The sequence below is a fragment of the Leguminivora glycinivorella genome, chromosome Z (genome assembly GCF_023078275.1).
Source record: "Leguminivora glycinivorella isolate SPB_JAAS2020 chromosome Z, LegGlyc_1.1, whole genome shotgun sequence".
Lineage (NCBI taxonomy): Eukaryota > Metazoa > Arthropoda > Insecta > Lepidoptera > Tortricidae > Leguminivora > Leguminivora glycinivorella.
In genome coordinates, this window is record NC_062998.1 from 43,961,470 (window position 1) to 43,986,690 (window position 25,221).

General features: G+C 36.7%; 1 protein-coding gene across 2 annotated transcripts; it reads right to left on the minus strand.

Moving 5' to 3' along the window:
• Window positions 1-3,842: 3,842 nt before the first annotated feature.
• Window positions 3,843-12,748, minus strand: LOC125240724 (UDP-N-acetylglucosamine--peptide N-acetylglucosaminyltransferase 110 kDa subunit-like). 2 transcript variants are annotated; one of them, XM_048148756.1, is made up of 8 exons: window positions 12,624-12,748; window positions 11,954-12,525; window positions 11,339-11,733; window positions 9,173-10,398; window positions 8,368-8,659; window positions 7,823-8,003; window positions 6,581-6,685; window positions 3,843-5,797 (listed from the first exon to the last, which is right to left on the minus strand). In XM_048148756.1, the coding sequence occupies exons 2-8, from the start codon at window positions 12,067-12,069 to the stop codon at window positions 5,641-5,643; spliced, it is 2,472 nt and encodes an 823-aa protein (XP_048004713.1). In that variant the 5' UTR covers window positions 12,070-12,525; window positions 12,624-12,748; the 3' UTR covers window positions 3,843-5,640. The 2 variants fall into 2 exon arrangements, with proteins under 2 accessions (XP_048004713.1, XP_048004714.1); XM_048148757.1 differs by having other exon boundaries at window positions 11,954-12,208; window positions 12,624-12,700.
• Between the last annotated feature and the right edge of the window lie 12,473 nt (window positions 12,749-25,221).

Consider the following 25,221-nt stretch of genomic DNA (forward strand, 5'->3'; position numbering starts at 1 on the left):
ATATTTCATGCATAAAGGTTATTCGCCGAATGGTTTTTATGCATAAATTATTTCTGCATAACATGGTTTAGTGGAAATTTACTACGCAGAATTTTTATCATAGGTAATACTACTATATTAATGTTGCAGTTCTAACCTAACCTAACCGAAATTCTTGACAAAATGTTTTATTTGTTGAGGTCGCAGTTCTAACCTAACCAAACCGACTCTCTTAAGAGCCCGTCACGATGGGTAAAAATTCAGTATCTGTCAAATTACCCCATTTACACACACTAACGCACGTCACACTCACCAACATACTTTTCGCACACTACCGCAATTTACTGGAAGAGGTCAGTGACCTAAGTGAGAGGAACTTAAGACAGGTCTATAGTTTCACTGAAGATCAGTTGTAACGTTAAAATCCCATCAAAACCAAAAAAGGGAAATATGAGCCAAGTTCAATATTATATATGCCTTGGTTGTTGGCGTCAACGACAAAAGCAGTGAGATCTAAACGGGTGCCAAGTTCAATGGCAGTCCTTAAAATGTTTTATGACAATTGATGACATAAAATATCATTTCTTATAACTTTTATAATAGAATAGAATAGAATATAATTAATTTATTCGTTAACACACACACAAAATAAATGTTACAAATAATAAGACATAAACAAGAAGGAGATCCAACGAAATGGTCTAATCTTCCGATCAGACCATCCGGTGAAACAATCACGACAGGCACATAATATGTATGTCACAAATAATAAGAGCCAAATTTAAGACGTTTATGTGAAATAGTTTTTGTTGTGAGGACGCCCATAGAGGCTCCAAATAGTTCGTGTAATATTACACACGATGTTGTCTGCCAGTTCGGTTACTTGAACTTGGCTTGACACGCTGCCGCGTGTTTAGATTGCGGACAGTGTCAATTTAGTGTTACCATCTCACACGAATTGACTCCGATTATTTTTCAAAATAAATTTGTGCAAACACCATATAAAATCAAAACAACTCTGGTGTAAAAAACAGTGCTTCGTTTAATATTCTAATTATAAATGGTTAAACCCTTTTCCGAATGAATTAAAATAATTCACTGTTCCTGATCGGTTTAGCCATTATAACATCCGTTATAAATGCACTGAGACAAAGGTTGAGGTTATGTATGAACAGAGGTTGACAGTCAGTTTATATGTAAAATTGTTGCCATATATAGAATTCTTCATTAAAATAATAATTTTCAAAATTTAGTTAAAGTTGTCTGAATCTAAGGTTACGTGCCCCGTGTGCAAACACCATTTAAAAATTATATTGAACGTGAGAAGGTAAGTCATACAGAACAATTTTGTGATAAGATAATATATTATTACAATTAATAATTTCGCCATTTACGTAAATAATCGTTTATAAATATAATTATAATGATTAGTTCTGTTAGTTTTTTCATACGCCACACTGAATGTCTCTTCGCGATAGAGAATGTTACACACACTGACACACTAAATAATGTGACCAGTATAATGAAAATAAAGTCCAACGAGTTAAAATTAATTTTAAAACTCTTTCATTTTAATAAAGTTTAGAAGACAAAAAATACCTATATTTCTTATCATTGTATTAAAGTTACATATGTTTTTTTATTTCTCAACAATAATAAGTAGTAACAACACAAAAAAAAACGATTTTAAACTGAGACTCTTTTAGACGTGACGATATTTATTTACCTTATTACTTTTGAATACATTCATAGCACTGGCAATCTTTTTGTATCCGTATATGATTTCCAGTGTCAAAAACAAATGTCATTGGAGTAAATTTGGCGACACGTCCGCTCCGAACGAGCCCGATCGGGCGTCTGACTAAATAGAATCTGTTCGCAGTTTTGACGTTTGTATGGAAAATTTACGAAAGTTTATATTCAACATTGATTTTATTCGTTCTCTTTGTAAGGAAAAATATGAAAAGGTAATAATTCTGTAGTCCAGTTATCTAGCTTATAAAATAACATTATTTTAAAACTAAAACACGGTCGTACATATTCAAATTTATGAAGATGCCGACAGGGGCCGACCGCATTTTAGTTACAACTTTAAGTAAGTATGTATCTAAAATTGGAAGTGTTTCCTGATTTGTATTACACACAATTTTGCATACACATACTTAAAGTTTATAATTATCAAGAAAGCCTTTTGTTTGCCTAAAAGGTTTTCGAAGTAATTGCCATTTGATTTGAAGTATTTTTAGACAAATATTGATGTCGTTTAACTTCCATTTACTGTATTTTAGTAGCATGATAACACACATGTAAACTACTGAATTTTTAGTTTAGGATATAAGTAATGCGACAGCATCAATTTTAGCAGCCTAAAGTATACAAAATTGAGCTCAGCTCACTCAGACGTGAGCACTATTTGCGGGTTTTCTTAAACTAGCGTCAGGAAAAAAATCATAATTAATTCAGGGAGTAACTTTTCCTTGATGTTAACTACTGATTTTGTAGATAAGAATACGCGCTGTTTAAAACAAGTGCTTTTCTTATCAATAAGTATATACTGAAACTAAAACCGGACGTAGAAAACTACCAATTTTACGATTTTCTACTTTTTGATATTGACGGCCTCTTAACAGCATTTAGTATGGGTGGATATTCTGATTTTAAGAAATATGCCAAATACAATTATGCGAATTAATTTTATTCATAAAAACAATCGGCGTAAACAGAATTATGCGAACTTATTTTCGGACAATGTGTTATTCGTATTATTTTCGATTATGACAAATAAGTTTTCTGCCAAATTAACATTCGGCGAAAATCGATTATGCGTAGTCTGTTATGCGAAAATCGTTTCGGACAATTAAAGTTATGCCAAATAGAGGGAACCCGTATATTTTACTTGAGTTAGTTGTTTGCCGAAACTCTGTTAATTATTTATTCATAATTTCATCACCATTGAAACTGTGTAATTACTTTTTCATAAAATGTATCTTATAAGCAGAGAATCTACCATGAAATACCAAAGTAAGCATCGTGTTCCGTTTTTTGTAATGTAAGTGACCAGAAGTTGTTTATTTTTAAATAAAGTATTTTATTCATATCGCTATTTTGGTTCATCCTATGCACTTCTTAGAGTTCTTAGTCCTGTGTTCCAATTACAGGAAATAATATTTACAATATAGACGTCTTCTCTTGAAAGATACAACTCTTTGTGTTGTCATAATTGAGTCAAAATATAATGTAAATGACCATGGAATTACCCATTTGATCAAATCTCTGAACTGGTTTCGTGAAATGACGAAGGCAAGAATCTAATATATCCAATCTGATTTATAATTATATTCTTTTTTTGTCACTTTATTTGATTAAATCTCTAACTAGATTAGTAAAATGGTCAAATAAAATGTCAAAATTATAAAAGTTAAATAATTTTCTTATTTATTAAATCAGTTTGTCGTTTCACTGAACTTGTTTAGCGAAATGATAAAACTAGTTGACTAGGTTCGTTTCGTCAACTTACTGTCGAGGTTCAGGGATTTTATCAAATCCCTAAACAAATCTAGTGAAATGACAAAAAATGGCGTGTCTATTGTCCGATTTTGTGATTTCACTAAACAGAATCAGGAATTTAGTCAAATGACGGAAATTTTCTAGAGGAATAATGAAATGGATACGCCATTTTGACATCCTGCGTGATTTGATCATATCCCTTAGAGATTTGATCAAATCTCTGTTTTGGCCATTTCCCTGCGACATATATAAGGCGTTTGCTAAATTTTATTATGCGAATTTCCTTAGACCACTGCTGCATGACGTTGAAATACTTAAATTATTTTGGAACGTTTAGACCATAGAATAGAATAGAATAGAATAGAATAGAATTTTATTGTATAACTGTGTACATGCATAGGTGCCATAGTTGCAGTATTGTAGTATAGTGTAGTAGTTTTACGGTATTATAAAACGTACTATGTTCTTTTTTAAAAACAACATACGCATACACAAAAATAACAGACCTTAAAGATTTTACCTGATAATGCTTACGTGGACATTGAACGAAATCCTTGACATTCGCAGTAAACCATACGAGGTTGATACAAATAATGAAAAAAAAATATGTCTTACAAATTCACAACTTAATAGTTGAATATTCGGGTGAACATTTATAAAAACGACCTGTGAATAGGGAATTTGCATGATTTTTTTCAATATTTTTATACAATTCTACACAAATATATCATAAATAAAACACATCCAAAATATAAACTAAGAAACTAGAAAAAAATTCTTAAAACCACTATCATTTACGGGCAATTAAAACGCGGCAATTTTGGCGGTTTAGTACCAATTGGTAGCCAAAATTTCGTAACCGGCTATAAACCGGGAATCTTGATTCCCATTTTGTAGCATGTTACGTATTGGGCCAGAGTTACGTATTGAACCATTTGGTAACTACATTTTGTAACTGGGGTTTTTCCGTTTCTTACAGACGTCAAATTAAATTTCACTATTAAAATACGATAAATTTCAAAAGTATTTAGTAAACATATATTTTTTAGGAATAAAATTACAAATAAAACTATTTTGGCCATTTTGGAGTTAAGTTCATTTTCCCTATTGAACAGAAAAAAACACGATATACTTAGCGGAAGCAAAGCGCATTAGGTCACAATCTAATAGAAGTTAAGAAGTTTGGCACATTTATATCAATATCATGTGCCGTAGCCGAATGGCGTTTCTGCAACACGAAACGAAAACGAAACGCCACGAAAGATAGTCTGGCTCTGTCGCGCCAATACGCAAGAGCGATAGAGATAGATATCTACGTTTCGTTTCGTGAGCGTTTGTCCCATTCGGCTACGTACGCAGATTATGTAACAACTTCTGTTGGATTGTCACTTACTTACTTAATTAATCTTAAATATGGCGCATTACTTCACGGTTTATACAAAAATATCTCGCATGTAAAGTTGCAGCGTAAAAATGACTAAGTATAATTATGACACATCTAAAAGAAACTCGCAAACATGTCAAGTATGGTATAAAATGTGAAGAATCCTCGTTGATTCTCATAATTATCCTAGTGTATGATTATTGATTATTATTAAAACGGCTGAATTTTTGGCTACATATTATATATTTAAAGATAGAAGGACATAAAAAAGTCGTATTTTTTCCGATTCTACTATGGTACGTCGATTAAAACTGAATTGAATCTCATCGCGTGTAGCTCACAACTACTTATGGCCACCGTGCTACTTCTCGTGATAAAACTTCACTGTTATTTAGTACGTGCGATTACCTAAGACTCGAATATTAATAATTGGAATCTAAAAAAATACTAGACAAATAATATTATTTACTTTTAAGATTGCTGCGCCTTTACAGGGTTCATTTATTAGTTTATTACATATGTACTTAATATGTTTTGCAATGAATGTTTCTGATTTCTGATTTCAAATTTAAGTTTCCTCTCTTACATATTTTTTATTTTGTTATTTTAAGATCACATGACAGTCTAGCCTTACTTACTGAACATTAAATTGAATCGCCATTTTGTTAAAGAGAAATATTAAAATGGATCTGGGACACAATTTACTCTCCAATTTTATAACATACTGAATAACTGTTATCCTGATAGCTCCGATCCACTTGAAACATGGTTTATGTATACGTTCTCATATGAACTGGTTCCTCTCCATTCTGATATTGCTTCCACATTTTGTCATATAAAGACTCCAATCCGCGCGCGTAATGTTTACAATCGAATAAAGTACTGCTGAAGCGGGCCTCGGAGACTTTCGCTCGGACGTATCGACGGCTGAAATAAGACAAAAAACATCGTGATAAAATTAAGACGAACTAATACCTAGTTAAAGTTTTTAGAAAGAAAGGTATGTACCATGAATATTTTATTTTTAGAGCTTGAATTGTTTGAATTAGTAATGGAAACTACAGTCAACCAATCTGAATTCCAGGCCGCTGTAGAACCCTTCAACAGTAAAAGTCAAACCGACTTCTGTAGCAAATAAAGCTGGGTATATGTCCTCGATGGCTGGGTGTCAATAAGACAGGGTTCTAGAATGGCCTGGGATTCTAATTGGTTGACTGTACGTGGAGCGTACGTCGTGACTCGTTGCCGCCGCTATAGATTGTAATGCATTATTTGAAGAAATGCATTATGTTAGAGTATTGCCAAAATTGGGCAATTACGTGACGTTGGCGTTACGTAACGTGACGTGTTTTTAGTATTTTTTGTCGGTTTAATGCTTTTATATTTGCACATATTGGCTTCAAATAATAGGCCCGAATGGAGCGCTTCTAGCGCAGAATCGGCATCATCTGTGTTAGCAACACATGCATTACCAAGTAATGGCTACTTTTCTTTATACATTCATATTAAAATTGTACGTTATAGGTGTTGTAGTTACTGATATACTTATAAGCCAGAGCACATTTCGTTACACCTGGTTTCCGGTCCGACCCCTGTACTACGGGTTTTTAAAGACGTTCAACTAACGTTTCACATCAAAAGCTATCTTGAGTCAACACAATTTATCAACACTGTACCTTATCCTAAAAAATGTTATTAAATAATACTTACTACTGTAAATCTAAACCTAATTTCACAGCAATATTAATGTATTCCATCTTGCTGTTTGCGATCAGTTCTGGACAGTTTAATGTTTTCAGTTGTGAAGCAGCCACTCTGGAGGAACAATGAAAAATGTAATCAATCAGACAATTATAAGTAATTTTTGGAAAAATTATCGAATAAACACTTAAGGTAAAAATAATGTAAGTACACGCCATACCATTTAAAAAAAATAGAATAGAAAGAAATCCTGTCATCATTTTCAGATGCCAGGCTTCCTTTCTTCCTTAGTTAAATTCAATATTAAGAACATTTGTATATTTAGGACAACTTGCACCAACGAAAATAGATTAATATTATATGGACTTTGACAGTTGACAGCCCACTAACCCAGAGTCAAAGAGGATAGAGTATTATAGAGAGTTACTGTTAAAGTAAAATGTGTAATCACAGTGCATAGACTGACATCTCTCGACACAGGCTTAAACCTCAGTATTGACAATTTGGCCCATATTCTTAGCTTGATATGTATTAAAATGACAAATATTAATATTAGCGCCATCTAGCCGAGCGTCCCCCAAAGGTGTATCTAGGCCATCTAGGTCACCGTACCTTTTTCTGTATGGTTTTGAGGTACGTTTTTTTCTTAGACTTTATCTGTCTATACGGAGTTACATATGTCTTTGACCTGAGTTAAGTGATTCGTGCAAATGGGCCTTAAGGAATAAGGGACTTCTCAAAAAAATGCAAAGCTGCATGCAATACGTTTAGTCGAACTGTGAACCGATTCTGGTACAGTACCTACAGGTATGTATGTATGTATAAACTCTTTATTGTACAAAACACAAATATGACACAGGATAGACAGTACAAAGGCGAACTTATCCCTTTAAGGGATTTCTTCCAGCTAACCTTTGAGTAGGTGAAATGTGATGAAGAATGGTAGACAAATATAGCACTTAGTACAACAGTTTATAGGAAAGCCCATAAAAATATAAAAGAGACTAAAACAAAAAATAATAAAATAAAATTGGAATAAAAGGTACATCAAATATAAAGAATATATAACAATATATATAGTAAATAAATATATATTTATATATAGTATCTATAACTAGTTACAAACAAGTCATCCATGTTCCGATAGCCACAGCTTTTTTAACTGCCCCTTGAGCGAGGCAACGGACTGCGATTTCCTTAAGGACGGAAGCAACTCATTCCAAAGTTGAACCGCTCGCACTGCAGGTTTACCTTGACGCTAGGGTATCTCCGGGCATAGTGACTAGCGGAGTGCCAGCCCACAGCACGTCCATAGCCGTGGTGTGCCCGTTACACAGAGGCGTGTCCAGGCAAACATCGGCCAGCTGCCCGCGGCGAACGTGCTCCTCTTTACACGCGATTTTAGTAAAAATAATTCGGCCCGACTCTAAACCTGAAAGACGAAATTTATGTTTTACCTATGCTAATTCTCATATATTATAGAACGCTACCGCAGAAACGAAAATGTAACGCCTTTTGATGTTTGTTATTGTAAAATATTAACATGAGTGATTTAGATTTACAATATCAGCATCTAATTAAGCAAATGCTGCCGTCATTTAGTAGTAGTAGTAGTTAAGTGCGTAGAATAAGAAATATATATGTGATGTACGAGCGCTTCATCCGCCAACAAACTGTCCTCAGTTTGGCGGAATTGTTTCTTGTAAAATAGTTGTAAGTTTCTTGTTATAAATAAATTAAAAAAAAATGTTTTTGTATTAGGTACAATAAAATGTTATGTTTTTCTGTTCACTAACCTAAATCTTCTGCAGCTTTTCTTATATTTGGTTCGCCAGCAGCAGGAAAACTCAACAGCCAAAGAACACTTTTTGGTACTTCCTTCAATATTTGTACCCACATGCTCATAACACCTGGGTCTACCTTATATAACTGATTAAAGTTACAATACACAATAGCATCTTTTGGAAGTTTGTACTGCATTCTTGATGTATATATTACATTTTGTAGGATATCTTCTCCAGAAGCCACTTTTTTGTTACTATTGTTTATAGCGGCCCCACTATAAATTGCCATATCATTGATAAATACCTGAAAAAATATCGATCGTTTAAGTAATCAATTAAATAATGATCTTGGTACTCTAGTAAATGTGCCTAAGTAATAGTATTTTTTCATATTTTACTAAGTAGACACAATAAAGTACCACTGCTCACACTTCTGACTTTAGGAACCTATTTATGTCGAAGATTAGGATGTTAATGACTTCTTTAAAGTCAGTCTCCCTAGACGACTATTCACGACTATTCTGACTTTACCCAAAATTGCTTGGAAATTAGAATTTAGTATTGATATTCAAATGAAAATAATATGCCATTAATCTAATTGCAACAAAAATATGGAAAGTCAAAATAGATATTTTTAACCAATTTTATTATCGTATTGCCTAACGGAACAATTTCAAACATTGCAAATCAATGCTTATTGTTTTCCTTTTTTTTATAATGTATATATGGTTCATCGCGGCGCCCTACACTAACCTCCCCATTAAAATAACATTGAAAGTGAATGTACAAAATATTCTGTAATGTTCATTGTACTTACCTGCGATTGACAAGAAGTATTTAAAACTTCAATAACCTTATCTGGAATGTTTATTTCTCTCGTAAGCACTTTAATAGGTGGCAATTTCTCAAACTGTATAACTTCATACTCTTCTTTTACTAGAAGTATGTCAACAAAGTTTTCGGGGGAATTGATTACCGCAACGGTAGGTTCAAATTTTTCAATATCAGCCGTTACTCTAATTTGGTATTTCAAATGGGGAAACATTTGCATATGATCTCCGATAAAATAAGTTTGTGGCATGAAAGCTAGTTTTTCACTGAAGTATCTGGCTGATGATACTGGGGATGCTATTTCATCACTAATGATGTAATCCATGTAATCCGCTCCACTGGTGCCGGGATACCCAAGCCACATAACTTGAATAGGTGCTGGTCTCAAAGCAAAAATTTCGTTTCGCGCTCCCTTAGTATATCCGTTCATGTTCACCAATATATGAATTCCGTCCCCATATATTTTCTTAGCCGCTATAACATTACATGTCACTGAAGATAAATCAACAAAATGTTCCGATTCTTCCTTAATCTTACTACGGAATGTGGTTCCATCATCTGGATTTAAAGCATAACAAAATATTTCGACCCGTTTGGAGTCGTGCAGTCCTGGTATCGATTGCATGAGATGTGACGTGGGGTGGTTTCCAAAATCACTGCTAACATAACCTATTTTTAACCTGCCATGTAGTATTTTGGGGAACTTAAATTTTATTTTTTTCAACATGTTTACTTTATCCACATACAAGGTAGCATGTCGGGCGGCAATTTCCTTCCGGGTTTCGTTCGACAAAGGGTATAAAATGGAATGATGTGGATGTACAGAAAGTAATTTTTCATTACTTAATTGATCTTCAACTATCGCCAAAATGTTCTGCATTCTCTCATTATAGCCATCCCAATTGCAGATGATTTGCAAACAATGTGCTAAATTGCAATAGGCGTCAGGAAAGTTCGGCTTAAGTTTTAATGCGTTTTCATATGATTCAATCGCATTATTAATTATACCCAAATCTTTGTAAATGCTTGCCAAGTTGCAATGCGCGTCAGCAAAAGTAGGATTGATATCGATAGCTTTTCTGAAACAAGCAAGAGCGCCATTTATATCTTGCATTTCTCTTAATGTGTTACCCATGTTACTGTAAGCATCGGCAAACTTTGGCTGTATAGTTATAGCTTGCTTATAATGCGCTAATGCCTCTTTCAACTTCCCTGTAAGTAATATAAGCATTAGTCATATGTACTGCATAATCATCAGTAAAACTAGTATGGTAGGTATACATATATGTATAATTCCTGAGTGACATCTCTTAGACGTCGTGAAGGTATCAGTGTATGTTGTAAGTAATTGGCCTGTAGACCATAAAACAAACGTTCAAAATGTACCGTAGCATTTTACGATCGATATCAACATACCTACTCTAAAAACAAATTAAATTATTTTATTAAAAAGAAAAAATAACGAAGGCCTCCAAGTGTTCCGCGCTGGAATCGAACCAGCGTACTCCGTTTTCCGGACGGATGCCTGAACTACTCGGCCATCGGTACGCGAAGACAAGGGTCGAAATTTCCAAGTATATGACATTTCCGAAGGCTCGTGGCGCCCTTTGGCATCCCTGAGGTAGAACAGTATGGTTCGACCTCCTAGCTGAATCAACTCAGGTTTCATAGAAAATATTTTCACTTGTATTATCTTTTTTAAGTAGTCACACTACTAATTACGTTATAAGTATTAGCTAAATGTCATATACAAAGAAAAAGTGACCAAGACCTCCAAGTGTTCCGAGCTGGAAAATATTATAACTTAGAAAAGCTAGTAAAACCTAATATACCTACAGGTAAGTTTCGGCTATTGTACATTTTAACGCACTATAAACCTCAATTTAATTTTGTCATTGTTGACAATGTTGTTGTTCGCATAATAGAAGAAAGATATAATTTCTACATAGTTCCTAATGTTATAAAGAGTGTAGTAGTTTCAATATCATGACTCGGAAACAACTATCTGTATCCAGTCCTTACCGAGATTCTAACCCATGACCCATCGATTTAGTAAGCAGAATCAGTGGTTAGTGGCCAGACCGATCGTCAAAGTCATATTAGTCATATGTCATATTAGTCATATTACTAATTGATAACAACCATAACGAACCTTGTTGCTGCAAGAGGGACGCCAGATTACTATGAGTGGCCGCGAAATTCGGAAAAAATTCTAAAGCTCTCAAGTATAACTTAGTCGCCTCTTCAATTCTTCCTTGCTCCCTCTTCACATTGCCGAGATTGTTTAGAGTGTCAACATGAGAGGGACATAAGCTTAAAGCCACGTTATAGCACTCTTCTGCCTCGGAGACGTGCCCTTTCTCTTTAAGAGCATTAGCTAGATTACAGTAGGCATCCGGAAAGTTAGGCTGAAGTTCTATGGCGCGCTTGTACGTGTCTATTGCGAGGTCTATCAAACCTTGTTTGTAGTAGCAGCAAGCAAGATTGCCATGAATTATACCATTGTTGGGAGATAGTTTCAAAGATCGGAGATAGACTGCTACCGTTCTGAAAACATACGGATATCATTATATTGTTGGTTGTAATTTCGAAATTATCATGTTTTTTAAACTCTACATACAATGTACATACTGCAACAAGTAGTTTAAAGTATTTTATGGTGAGCAAATTAGACATCAGCCTCAAGTAAGTAAAAAGTTATCAGCCGCAGCTACGTGACGTAAATTTAGAAACTGAAAATGTTTTGGCTAGTAATAGCGCCACTGACCTTTTGATTTTGTTTTTAAGCCACGTGATACAGCCGTCGGAAAATTCCGCATTTTGGTCAAACCGCGGCGGAGCGATGTTAATGACCGTATACACAACGACGCATTGGTAGTCCATAACAGGGACATATCCTCCGACGGACAAGGCTGCACTGGCGGAGCACGCGCTCGCGACTCCGAGTCAGGGCATGACGCGCCGTCGCGGCGACGCGTGCGCCGCTGCCAACTCCCGCGTCCGCGTCCACGCAAACCGCGGCCTTCGTTTACGTTAATAAACTCAAAATCAGAGGCATAACTCAAACGGTCTATTAAACGGGCGGACACGCCAAACGATCACGCGTGCCATTGATTTGATATAAAATATTACCACGTCAAAAACAATTTTTCTATTTTTTTTAACAAACTTCCATTTCATATTCAACATTAACGTGCACTGAATATTGCGTCGTAGTTTACTTTTCGCTTTAAATCTTTATAGCATGCCCGAGTTCCACATAACGATAGTCAGCTGTTCCCCGAGTCAGCTGTTAAATCGCACGATATATATTGGTATTGTTTACGTTGCGGCATGGACCTGTCAAGAGCGCGTTAAGCAGTCGAAAAAAGATTGCGATTAAATAGAATGAAGTATCAAGAAACCGCGCGATAAAACTTTTTAAACAGCCGTAATACGTCTTGGTGATGTAGTAAAACGTGCATGTGGCACGCTTGTATCGATTTGCGTGGAAGCGAGCGGCGTGGCGACGCGGTGGGCGCCGGGCGCGACTGCGGCGCTCGCCGCCGCCGGCCCGACGCGCCGCGCGCTGGGCCGCGCGGGCCCGTCGCGCTTTAATCTGCTGACCGCAAGACGTCAACTTCTGCTGATGGTACCCAAATCCTACAGTCACATCTACGCAAAATAATTCATATTGTTATAATCATTTAACAACAATAACATAATATTACGTAAACCTATTTTGTATTTTTACTATAAAATGCAATGTATTGTAATAAGATTTACTTATAGAACAAATAAATCGTTCAATTAAAACATGTCAATCAATCAACCAGTTCATAAAGTATTTTGGAAAAGTCTCGTCGGTTATATTATCTACATAATTTCCACTTAATTAACCACTGCTACAAAACTTTCCAGGTCCTAACAATTTCTTTGTTCGCATTGTGAAACACAATGCTTGGAGTTAGTTCTATGAAACGCACGCGGACATTCCTGCCATTATTATGATATAAGTAATCCTGATCCTGCCCCGTCCACCATTAACCTAGTGACCTATTTAGGAACTTCCTTCTGTAATAATTAAATATCTGGGCGACCTAGCTTCGCTCGGTTCTATTTTAATATATCACGTCTTTAGATAAAAAAACTCTTATAAATACAAAAACAAAAAAAGACATAAACTTAATTTCTGGCCGGGATTCGAAACCCTGATACCTACGATCTATCTGCGTACATTAGACTGACCTCGTACGACTGAGCTAAGCGGAATCGATGCGCGCGCGGCGAAATTAACGACCATATTTTACGTTTACTAACGCGAAAGAAAAACTCATGAAAACTCGAAAATTCGCGTTTTCCGGGATCTAAGGCTACGCTAGATCGATTTTTCACCCCCGAAAACCCCCACATAACAAATTTCAGCGAAACCGTTAGAGCGGTTTCCGAGATCGTCGGTATAAATAAATAAATATACAAGAATTGCTCGATTAAAAGTATAAGATTTAAAACTTCACGCAGCCCTGAATTTTCTTTAATACGCATCCTTTGGCATTGGAATATTTAACTCGGTAGCCGCAAAAGAAGTTTATAAGTTAGGTAGGCTTTGACGTGTCTGTCTGTCTGTCTGTCTGTCTGTGTGTGTGTCTGTCTGTGGCATCGTAGCTCCCGAACGGATGACCCAATTTAGATTTAGTTTTTTTTTGTTTGAAATCTGAGTTAGTCGGGAGTCGGGAAATATCCAAAAATGCTAAAATTTGTTTCTTTTCATTTTAATATTACTTTTATAGTCTTTATACGAAGTTTCAAGCTCATATTCTCAAAATAAAGGTAGATCCTCATACAAACTTCGGACACCCATTTCACCCCCTTAGGGGATGAAGTTTGAAATATCCTTCCTTAGTGCGCCCGTAGACCTTATAAGTAACCTACGTACAAAATTTGGAATCTCTAGCACCAGCGGTTTGGGCTGTGCCTTGATTTAAGTAAGTCAATCACTCGGGACTTTGCTGTTTATATATGTAATAAGTAATAATATAGGTAACATGAAAATAGTGCATGATATCAATAAATATTACCTATATGACCGTTTTTTATTGGGAACTTTATGAGCACTATTTCTTTCATTGACAACTTTTTTCTAAAATGTATACTTTCCCCAAAAATTACAAAAAACTGAATTTTGGGACATATATATTTGGGGAGGTATTCCCGGTGAACTACAGTATGGGGTCCTTCAAAAAGGAGTGTACAAGTTTCTAATGGGTCGGCAACGTGCACGTGACACCCCTTGAGTTGCGGGCGTCCATAGGTTGCGGTGACCGCTTTCCATCAGGGGGCCGTATACCTGTTTGCCACCGACGTGGTATAAAAAAAAATTTCAGGGAAGGGGGGGGGGAGGGTTGCATCAGGTGGGGGGAAGCGGCGCTAGTGTGCGCAAAGCACCTTACTCTAAGGTATCAAACCGCATTTGTTTATTTGGTTTTTTTTTTTTTCAAATACACAGTCAGACACAGTCCCTCGGATTAACCCTCTATTTTTGTTGGTGCAAGTGGCCCTTAGGGTCACTTGCTCCACCAAAAATGGAGGGTTAGCCTCGGGTTAACCTACCATTTTTATATGGAATTTGACAGTTACCAGCCCACTAACCCTGAGTTAAGTGGTTGGTGCAAGTGGGCCTAAATAAAGTATCTGATACGTAGGTGCACTTAAGACGTTCATTTAATAGCTTTATCGGTAAAGGGTGCAAAATCTTTGTGTATTATCTGCGATATTGTGCACGGTAGGGAAATATACTTGGGGCGAGATCGAGAAATAGGTCACGCTGCCGGCTCCCTTCGACGACGGTAAACAAGTATGCCCTATTATGTTTCCGATAATAACGGCGTGGGGCGAACTATGATCTGTGAGTAAGAATAGCTTGTGTCGAGCTGTTGGGGAGCAGCGACCCATGCACCATTCTGAATAGTTGCTTATAGGTTGGAGTCTTACTGAATTCTAACAATTCTCAATTATTTACATGTAGGTATGTATGTATCTTGGCGATTGCTCGCTTTGACACATGTAAGAGTCGCATACGTACGATACATTAAATCTGCGCTCGCGTCCCAAATACGTTCCTTGATGGATAAATATATTAAAATAAAGGTAATCTCGTAAAGAGGTTAAGGCTTATTTATCCATATAATATAACGTCATGCCATCAAAAACCTTCAATGTTATAAGCTAATTTTGCCACTCTGTTAGCAATCTTTGTCGCTCACTTGCCAACTTTCAAGCGGTTTTGACAGATACGTAACTAGTTATAATTAAATTCAAGAAGCATTGCCAAGGACTATGGGTTTAATTTACACGAGCATGTGATTACTTCCGTACTCGCGCGTATCAGTAGATACTATACATAATAGGTATTACCTATACCACTATTAGTGCGATTTACCACCATGCAATGTACCGCATGATGCAATTTATCATCCACGTCATGTGTAATAGTAACCTACTTACAAATGTATTCGAAAACTCTGATTGCACATTTTAATTTTGTCACTTATTCAAATCATAACTTCCGCTTTAGTTCTTTTGGAAGTTCATAATATGCAGCATTAATTTCTGAGTGATGCGTGTGAAACTGGCGTGGGTTATATATAGCAACACCTTCGGCATGAGTAGTTGGTATATTTTGTTAAAAATTAAATTATTTGATATTTTGGCAGCATGCCTAAAACAATTTCAATCTCCGGACCGAAATTAACCTCGGCCATCGGGTTTTGATCGTTGAGGAGACATTCAGTATGTTTTAGGTACGTATTCTTTCCGACAATTAACATTATCAGTCGCTGGCGTGCTGCCAGGTGATTGAGTAACTATTACGCGGCTTCAAGTATTTCAATCTTCGCTTGATGCATCTCAGCTCGATATTGGGAATCGTAGGTGTAGTTTAATTTACTTGCCCTCATTTATAATTACATAGGTAAATATTTATCACTGATAATACAGATATACGAATGCCAAGCCCGTCTCCATTTACTAGGTGTATATGTATTAGAATTTTGCTGAATACATTAAAGGCATGTTAGCATACACAAAATAACATGATAATCGTAGACGTAAAAAAAACGACGACACCTCTAAGCTTTTACCCGACCACGGCTTCGCAAAAAGGGTTATTGATCAGTACAGGCGGTGCTTTTTGTCAGATCGAAACGTGTGAAAAGGAAATTCATAACTTGTGTCCATTTAAATCAATCCCATTGATCGTGTTTTAATTTATCGCCACTCGTTTCGAACTTTCTTTTTTGCGCACTTGAATCGTAATGTACTATTTTGTCCGGTAGGTAAATCGGTATGGTCAAAGAATTTCAATCCTAGGCCACTATATAACTCTGTTTTGACCCCACTATGACGTTTACTGTGTCACAAGAGTGCAAAGTAAGCTCATACAAACTTAATGTCTTCTAAAGCTGGCTGGAGTAGAAGAGAGGATTAACCCTTTTATCACGAAATTAATATATAAGATGGACAATGGTTTTCTGACTCTAGAAAAATATTTAACATCGATTCTAATACTAAATCAGTGTTAAAGTTAAATAGCTTAAATATTATTTACTTATATAAATACTAGCTTTTACCCGCGGCTTCGCCCGCGTAATAAAAGTATTCATTAAGATTTTCATTTGGATCCGTAGGGACCGTAGGTTTCTCTGTAGGTATATTTATCTGCGATTATTTCGATTGCACATAATACTTTTGCTTGCAATGATTGTAGAAATATTACACATCGACCACAGCGTAGGTAATTCTATATACGCTGGGGAAACCTTTATAAACATCCCACATAGCCCGTATTTGGACACTATGATCGGTGGGTAAAAAGTACTTTTTTCTACTATTGCTTACAATTTTTTACATTTTGCTTAGGTATACTTATCGCAAACGTAATCTTCAAGCAAGCAAACAACGATCGTCTTAGAGCACATTGATTGTAAGAGACCGCCGACCGATTATCCGTATCCCTCTAACGATACCCATATTATCCGTATCCGTATCCGTATCCGTATCCGTATCGTATCGCTATCGCTATCGCTATCCCTATCGCTATCGCTATCGCTATCGCTATCCCTATCCCTATCGCTATCCCTATCGCTATCCCTATCCCTATCCCTATCCCTATCCCTTATCAAGATGTTTAATGATATAACACTTTAAGTTCTCGCGCTTTGTACACATATTTAAAGTCACATACAGGTCGAACGCGATTAATTAACATTATTTTTACCTTTTTTCCCAACGTTTCGGCCAGGTTGCACTGGCCGTGGTCGCGGAAGACTGACGTCCCAGCAAAATGTCACAGGAGATGTAAACAACACAAAACTACCCGATATTAATTTATATAAATGTTCGGGGTAGACAAATAAATATAATCTACCCGCTTTTAGTTAATGTTTATTTCTCACCATGTTTATTTTAAAGGTAAAAATAATGTTAATTAATCGCGTTAGACCTGTATGTGACTTTAAATATATGTTTAATGATTTCTTATCAAGTGCTAAAATATAAAGTTTCATGGTTTTATCTTTTAAAATTAAGAAATCCCATACAAACTTTCAACCTCTTTTTCAACCCCTTCATCTCCTTTTTTTCGAAATAAAAAGTATCCTATGTTCTGTCTCAGGGTCTAAAGATTGTCTGTTCCAAATTTCATCAAAATCGGTTGCGTGGTTTAAGCGGGAAAGCGTAACAGACAGACAGACAGACAGACAGAGTTACTTTCGCATTTATAATATTAGTATGGAAGTATGGATGGATATCATTAGTAAATTTTATATGAAAAGTTTTACTATTTTTAGAAAGGTTATGATAAAATGTTTAAACATAAAATAATTACTAACTCTGAAAACATCTGCCTAAATCATATTGGTACTAACAATCGCCATCATCCAGTTTTTTCACACTTTTCCGCCATTTCATCTTAATCCTTAATTCTTAAATGCATGACTTCTTATTTTTGGTTGGAAATAATGTTTTCATTTAGTTATTTAGAAAAGGATCTAGGAAAAATAAATAAAAAAGTCCGTCTTATATTTTGGCTGGGTAATTTATTTAAAAATATAACCATGGCATGTATGTAGCCAAATGGTTGCCAGATTTCTATACATTTTCGGTAACAAAAAGTTTCATAAAAACTACCTGGGACATTTTGGGAAACCTAGTGGATCTTGCTCAGCATCATGGACTCTATCAGCCTACCAATTTTTATCAAAATCGAAGACGTGATCCGAATGTACAAACTTTTCGGTAATTGCTGAAATGTTAAAAATAAATAAATAAATAAATATTATAGGACATTCTTACACAGATTGACTGAGGCCCACGGTAAGCTCAAGAAGGCTTGTGTTGTGGGTACTCAGACAACGAACAGAAATAGATTGCTTAACAGAAATAGATTGCTTGACAATAATCAATTTGGTTTTACCAGAGGTCGTTCAACTACTGATGCCGGTGTGGTACTTTTAAAACACATCTTTGACGCCTGGGAAAGAGCTCAAGATGCTGTTGGAATTTTCTGTGATCTATCAAAGGCCTTTGATTGCGTTGATCATGAGAATTTAAAGAGAAAATTAAGCCACTATGGGGTTAAAGCTGCTGCCCTTGACCTTGTTTCATCGTACCTTTCCGACAGAACTCAGCGAGTTGTTATCAATGGGACTCAATCAGCAGGTTCACCGGTAGCACTTGGAGTGCCTCAAGGTTCAATTCTCGGTCCCTTCCTGTTCTTAGTATACATTAATGATCTACCGAAATTAGTGCAAGATAAACATGATATAGTGTTATTTGCTGACGACACTTCTCTTATATTCAAAGTTGACAGAAAGGAAAGCAGCTTCGATAACATCAACGATGCACTGTCTAGCATAACAGACTGGTTTACGGCGAATAACTTACTTTTAAACGCCAAGAAAACCAAGTGCATCAGATGTGCGCTTCCGAACGTTAAGCAGGTAAATAACAGTAAGATCCAAATGAAAGGTGAAACGCTGGAATTTGAAGATCGAACGGTTTTCCTTGGAGTCACTTTGGATTCAAAACTGCAATGGCATGCACATATAGCCACTTTAGCTGGCAAACTTAGTTCTGCAGCTTACGCAGTAAGACAACTAACAAACGTAGAGACGGCCAGGCTGGTATACTTTAGCTACTTCCACAGTGTTATGTCATATGGGATCCTGTTATGGGGAAAAGCTGCAGACATTCAGGCTATTTTTGTGCTGCAAAAACGAGCTGTCTGTTCAATCTACGGATTGGGCGGTCGAGCATCTTTAAGAGAAAAATTCAAAGAGGTGAACATTCTTACCGTTGCCTCTCAATACATATTCGAAAATATTATGTATGTTCGGAAAAACATCCACGAATTCAAGCTTAACAGTGACATCCATAACTATAACACAAGGAACAAACATAAACTTGCTGTGACCGCCCACCGTCTCCGTAAGGTTGGTACGTCTTTCCTCGGGAACTGTACACGTTTTTATAACAAAGTACCAACCGATATTGTGGATTTGCCATTTGAAAAATTTAAGGCACGCATCAAGCGTTTGTTGTTATGTAAGGCGTACTACACTTTGAAGGATTTTATAGACGATAGGGATGCCTTTAAGGTGGTAGCTTGTCAATAGATGAATGAAGTCGTATATATATTTTCATTTTCTCTGCATTGTGTAATTAAGCATACTAGTGTTCAATTGACGTATGAGAACATATTCTCGTCTGATTATACTCTTTTTATATAAGTTTAGTTGTGGACACTTGGAGACCTTATACATCTCCAAGATTATGTGTTTAATGTTTATCTTACTTTATTTTATTGTATAAATCTATATTTCCTTCCTTTGTAACATACGAATTACGAACACAGAATATGGTGTCTTACAGCTATGTTTTATTATTTGAATATTTAATTTAGACTGGCAGCTTGAACATGTCATGCACACTTGAAAGTCTTTGCTGCGGTGGCGTCGTTGATCGGGTCGCCACCTTCCCGAATAAAGGTTGAGGGAGGCGATGGCTGAGATACGCGTCATACTCGTGAACGGGTGCCGTCTGTGAAGACCGGTCGTTTCATTTCATTTATTTATTCATAAACAATAATAAATTGTGTTTGAATATTACATAGGTAAGTACTAAATTAATAAAACATGCCTTTTTACAATTTCCTGCAAGAAGAAAAAAAAATACACTACTATCTAAACTCACTATTTCAAACCACTTAAGTAATATCAGAATCTCGAGGGCTCTACCAACTGAGCCACCAAAAGCTCATCTCTAGTTAGCGAATCTTTCAGCTTTCTACTATATGAATCAATGGTACCCCTAGCGTTATTTATCTATCATATCTATCAATCTAGAGGCCGTGAGTTCAAGTCCCGCCCATGGTAGTGATTTTTTCCCCTGAAATTAATTCTTGAGTTTATAATATTTTAGTACTATCAAACCGATGATTTCGTAAGCATTTAAGGAGAAAACTTTTCATTCATTAAAGAAAATTGAAGAAAGGAGCAACTTTCGTGACGGATTGCGCGAAAACTATAAGTGCTAGCACTAAAATGTTTATGAGAGATTTGTAGTAAATTTATTAAGGATTACTTTGTTCCTACACGCTTTTTCTGTATCTTAATCGGTTTTGTCAGAAATCGAGAAAAATCGCATTTTCGGCTCTTTAAGGGGGGTAGATGGGTGACGCAGAGGGAGGAGGGGTGGGGAGGGTTGATGAAAAATAACTTCGGCCTATAATGTACATATCCCAATTTAAAAAAATCTTCCATTAATTATGCCAAAATTTTCATACATCTCTTTCCAGGAGCAACGTACTAAGTACTAAAGGGTAATAATATATATATTTTTTAATTTATTTAAAGAAAAAAAACACAGTTACATAGTACCTTAAATTAAATTTTCGCCAAACTGTGAGACAGTTTGTTGGCGTAGCGCTCAATTAAACATTAAACTTCATTAGATTAGGTACTTTACACTAAGATTAAGATAACAACATTGAAGATAGCAATTGTCAGTCTACGATAACAGAAACTTTTTTATGAAGGTAGATAAATTATTGAGTGTACAACATGGGGCTTAAAACCCGTTATAGTTGGTAGGTTTATACTACAGCAATAGGCTCAACTGACCATTCGTGAATGCTATCGCATTTCAATAAGGTTCACGAATGATCAGCAGGCTTTACAAGGTTTTTTTCAGTAACAGCCGCTTAAATTTGGTTTTCAAGCTGCCTATACCAAGTTTTGGTGATTCGAGTAAAAGTGGGTAATCATTATAACCGTAGATGGAAACAATATTATGAAACACTTCTCAACGAAGAGTATGCTAGTGAGCTCTTACCCCAACTACCAACCTTGTGAGGGACCTATATGCTGTATATCACCAACAGAAATAAAACACGCATTGCGTCGAATGAAGTGCCACAAATCCGTTGGACCTGATAATGTTCCGGCTGACATCTGGAAGATATTGGGAGAGGATGCATTACCCTGGCTACAGATCTCTTCAATAGAATATTAATTCAGAGACAAATACCACACTCTTGGCGTAGGAGCTATCTTTGCCCCATATACAAAAATAAAGGAGACGTCGCTAATTGTAACAACTACAGGGGTATAAAGTTAACATCGCATACCCTAAAGCTGTGGGAAAGAGTTATTGGAGCACGGTTAACAGCGATTGCTAAAACCACGGAAAACCAATTCGGCTTTACTGCAGGAAGATCCACCATAGAGGCTATACAGACTTTAAGAATACTTATGGACAAATATAAAATAAGGAGAGAAAATCTGTATATGGTGTTTATCGACCTCGAGAAGGCTTTCGATAGGGTACCAAGGAAGCTAGTATTTCAATCGCTGCGATCACAGAAAGTTCCCGAAGTTTACATTGACTTGATCCGAGACATGTACCAGGACGTCACCACCCAGATCCGTAGCACCGCTGGTACAACTCAGCCGTTTAAAGTAGAAGTAGGAGTACATCAGGGATCGGCTTTAAGCCCATTACTATTTAACCTGAGTATGGACTATATCACAAGAAGCACCCAAAAAGAAATCCCATGGAGCTTACTGTATGCAGACGATATAGTGCTCGTGGAGAACAACGCACCGGAACTCCAAAAAGTTCTGGACATATGGGTGGCTGAAATTGAAAAACATGGTCTAAGAGTAAGCCGCACTAAAACAGAATTTATGGAGTGCGACTTTGGTGGAACTGAGCAGGTTGGCTGTAATCTTATAGTAGACGGTAATAGCATCCCAAAAAGTCACGTTTTAAATACCTCGGCTCTATGCTGACAGATGACGCAAAGATCGATGAAGATGTAGACCATCGAGTTAATACGGCCCGGCTTAAATGGAGAACGCTGTCCGGCATATTATGTGATACCCGAATGCCCATCACAACTAAAGGCAAAGTATATAAGGCAGCCGTCAGACCTGCTATGACTTATGGCTCTGAATGCTGGGCAACTTTGAAGAAGCACGAACAGAAGCTCCACACAGCGGAGATGAAAATGCTTCGCTGGGCGGGCGGCGTGACGCGCTTGGATAAAGTACGAAACGAATATGTACGAGGTTCCTTTAAAGTTGCTCCGATAGCAGAGAAGATCAAGGAGGGACGACTAAGATGGTACGGACACGTCATGAGGCGAGACGATAGCTATTCCGTAAAAACTGTGCTGAACATTAATAGCACGCAGCAATCGAGAGGTAGAGGCAGACGACCTTCAACTTGGTGGTACACTGTCGAAAGGGACCTAAAAACCCACAATATCCCGCCGTTGACAACCCGGGACAGACCGGCCTGGCGCAAATGGACAAGAAGGCCCGACCCCAAATGAAGTTGGGATTAAGGGCAGGAAGAAGAAGAAGAAGAAGAGTACATGTAGTAACAATACGAATAATCCTGCATATCAATATTTCATATTTAGCCAGGGGCGATTTTACCATGGCAGTCCGGCCAGGCCCTTTAATATGGATAAATGTAAACCGATATCTACGCCTATGGAATTTAAGCAAAAGATAGAAAAACCGGTGAATAAGTGCAGTGCGCGTGAACAATACCCATATCGCGAAATTATAGGTTCGTTGATGTACCTTTTTACGGGAACGAGACCTGATATACGAATACGGTGGCTGTATTGAGTCAATTCCTGGATTGTCCTAACGAGGAATGTTGGAATGCAGCAAAGCGTGTCTTGAGATACCTGAAGCATACGAAACAATATGGACTTATTTACAAAAAGACATGTAAATCATCATCATCATTCTCTTTCCCTTATCCCAGTCACTTGGGGTCGGCGCAGCATGTCTTTCTCTTCCATACATCTCTGTCACTCGTCATCTCATCATTAACTTGTTTTAGTTCCATATCATGTCTCACACAGTCCATCCACCTCTTCTTCGGTTTTCCCCTCCCGTTACTTCCACCACCTTCCACATTCATTCGATTCAAAAAGACAAGTAAATCATTGCATGGTTATTCGGATGCTGATTGGGGAGGTTGTTTGATACATAGGCGTTCTTATTCTGGTTATGTTTTCATGTTAGGAGCTGGTTGTGTAAGCTGGAGATCAGAAAAACAGAGATGTGTGAGCACTTCATCTTGTCAATCGGAGTATATAAGCTTGGCATCGGCAATGAAGGAAGCTATATACCTGAACAGTTTGCTTACTGAAATTGGGTTACGTAAGTATGCACCATTATCTTTACATGTAGATAATCAGGGGGCGATTTGTCTTGCGAGCGATCCAATGTTTCATTCTCGGTCCAAGCATATTGATATAAAGTATCACTTTGTGCGAAGTGTATTAAAGGATAGCTCGCCGACATATTAACGAAGGCTTTGCCTAGAGAAAAGCATTATACGTGCATGCGCGGTTTGGGCATTGCTTGCTAATTGTTTACATTTTTAATAGTTGTTCTTTGATATCACTTTAGTTTGTTTGTATGTTTTATTGTGTTACAATTTATTTTGAATATGCACATTAAGGGGGCGTATTGAATATAATGATAATGAGATATTCGATAGAATCGAGTTGTGCCTAAGAGGCCACAGTACTGGCTGTTGAAGGAATACTGTCATATTTTATATTTGGTATAGCAACCGATTCTTTGATATGTTTGTTTACGTTTGGTAAGTCAGTCGGTCGATAACAGTTCTCATGTAAACATTGTATAAATTCCTGGTGTACACTTTCTTGGTTTCCTTGTGCTATAGATCTCTGCTATATAGTGTTAGACCTGTGGGATATCCCCCACACTATCTAGGAATAAATATGAATTTTATTTAGTTTCATGTTTTACAGTTAATATTTCCTCGTGTTGGTGTGGAGCCGAGAAAACCAAGAGCGTAGTTATTCGAGAAGTGGCTCACGTGTGATACAGAAAACAATCATCATACCAACAACAAGTATTAACAGTAAAACCTCGAATCAACTCCATCAAATTTATAAACTTTTCTGATTCAAAATCATCATTTGTACGTTAATTCTACCTACCAGCCAGGTTAGGACATCAGAAAAAAAAATGAAATTACTGTTGTGTATAAAATGCAACTTTCTCGTCCATTTTTGAAGAATCAAGATAGCCTTTACCAATTGGAGAAAAGACGGTTTTTGAGCTAGTGGGGCAAAAATATTCTTTTCTCAAACATGGTATGAAATATTGATGTTATGTGCCTTATAATTGGCAGCGAAGTATGACGTTGCAGGTGCGGCTAGGACGATTGATAGATAATGGAATTTCATACAAACCTTGCAGGCCAAGGCCGGCAAAGTCCTCTTTTTTAATTTCCAAACACAGATAATTGTGACATAACATCCAGGTATTTAGCCAATTAAAAAAAAAACTATAAGGGGCTTTATAGACGTACCGACTGCAACAGAACTGGTATGGGCCCTAGACAATATTTGATTTTGGGTGCGTTTTCATACAAAAAAAAATTTTTTGGTTTTTTTTTTAATTTTTTTTTAACTTTTTGTTTTTTTATAAGCGTATACGG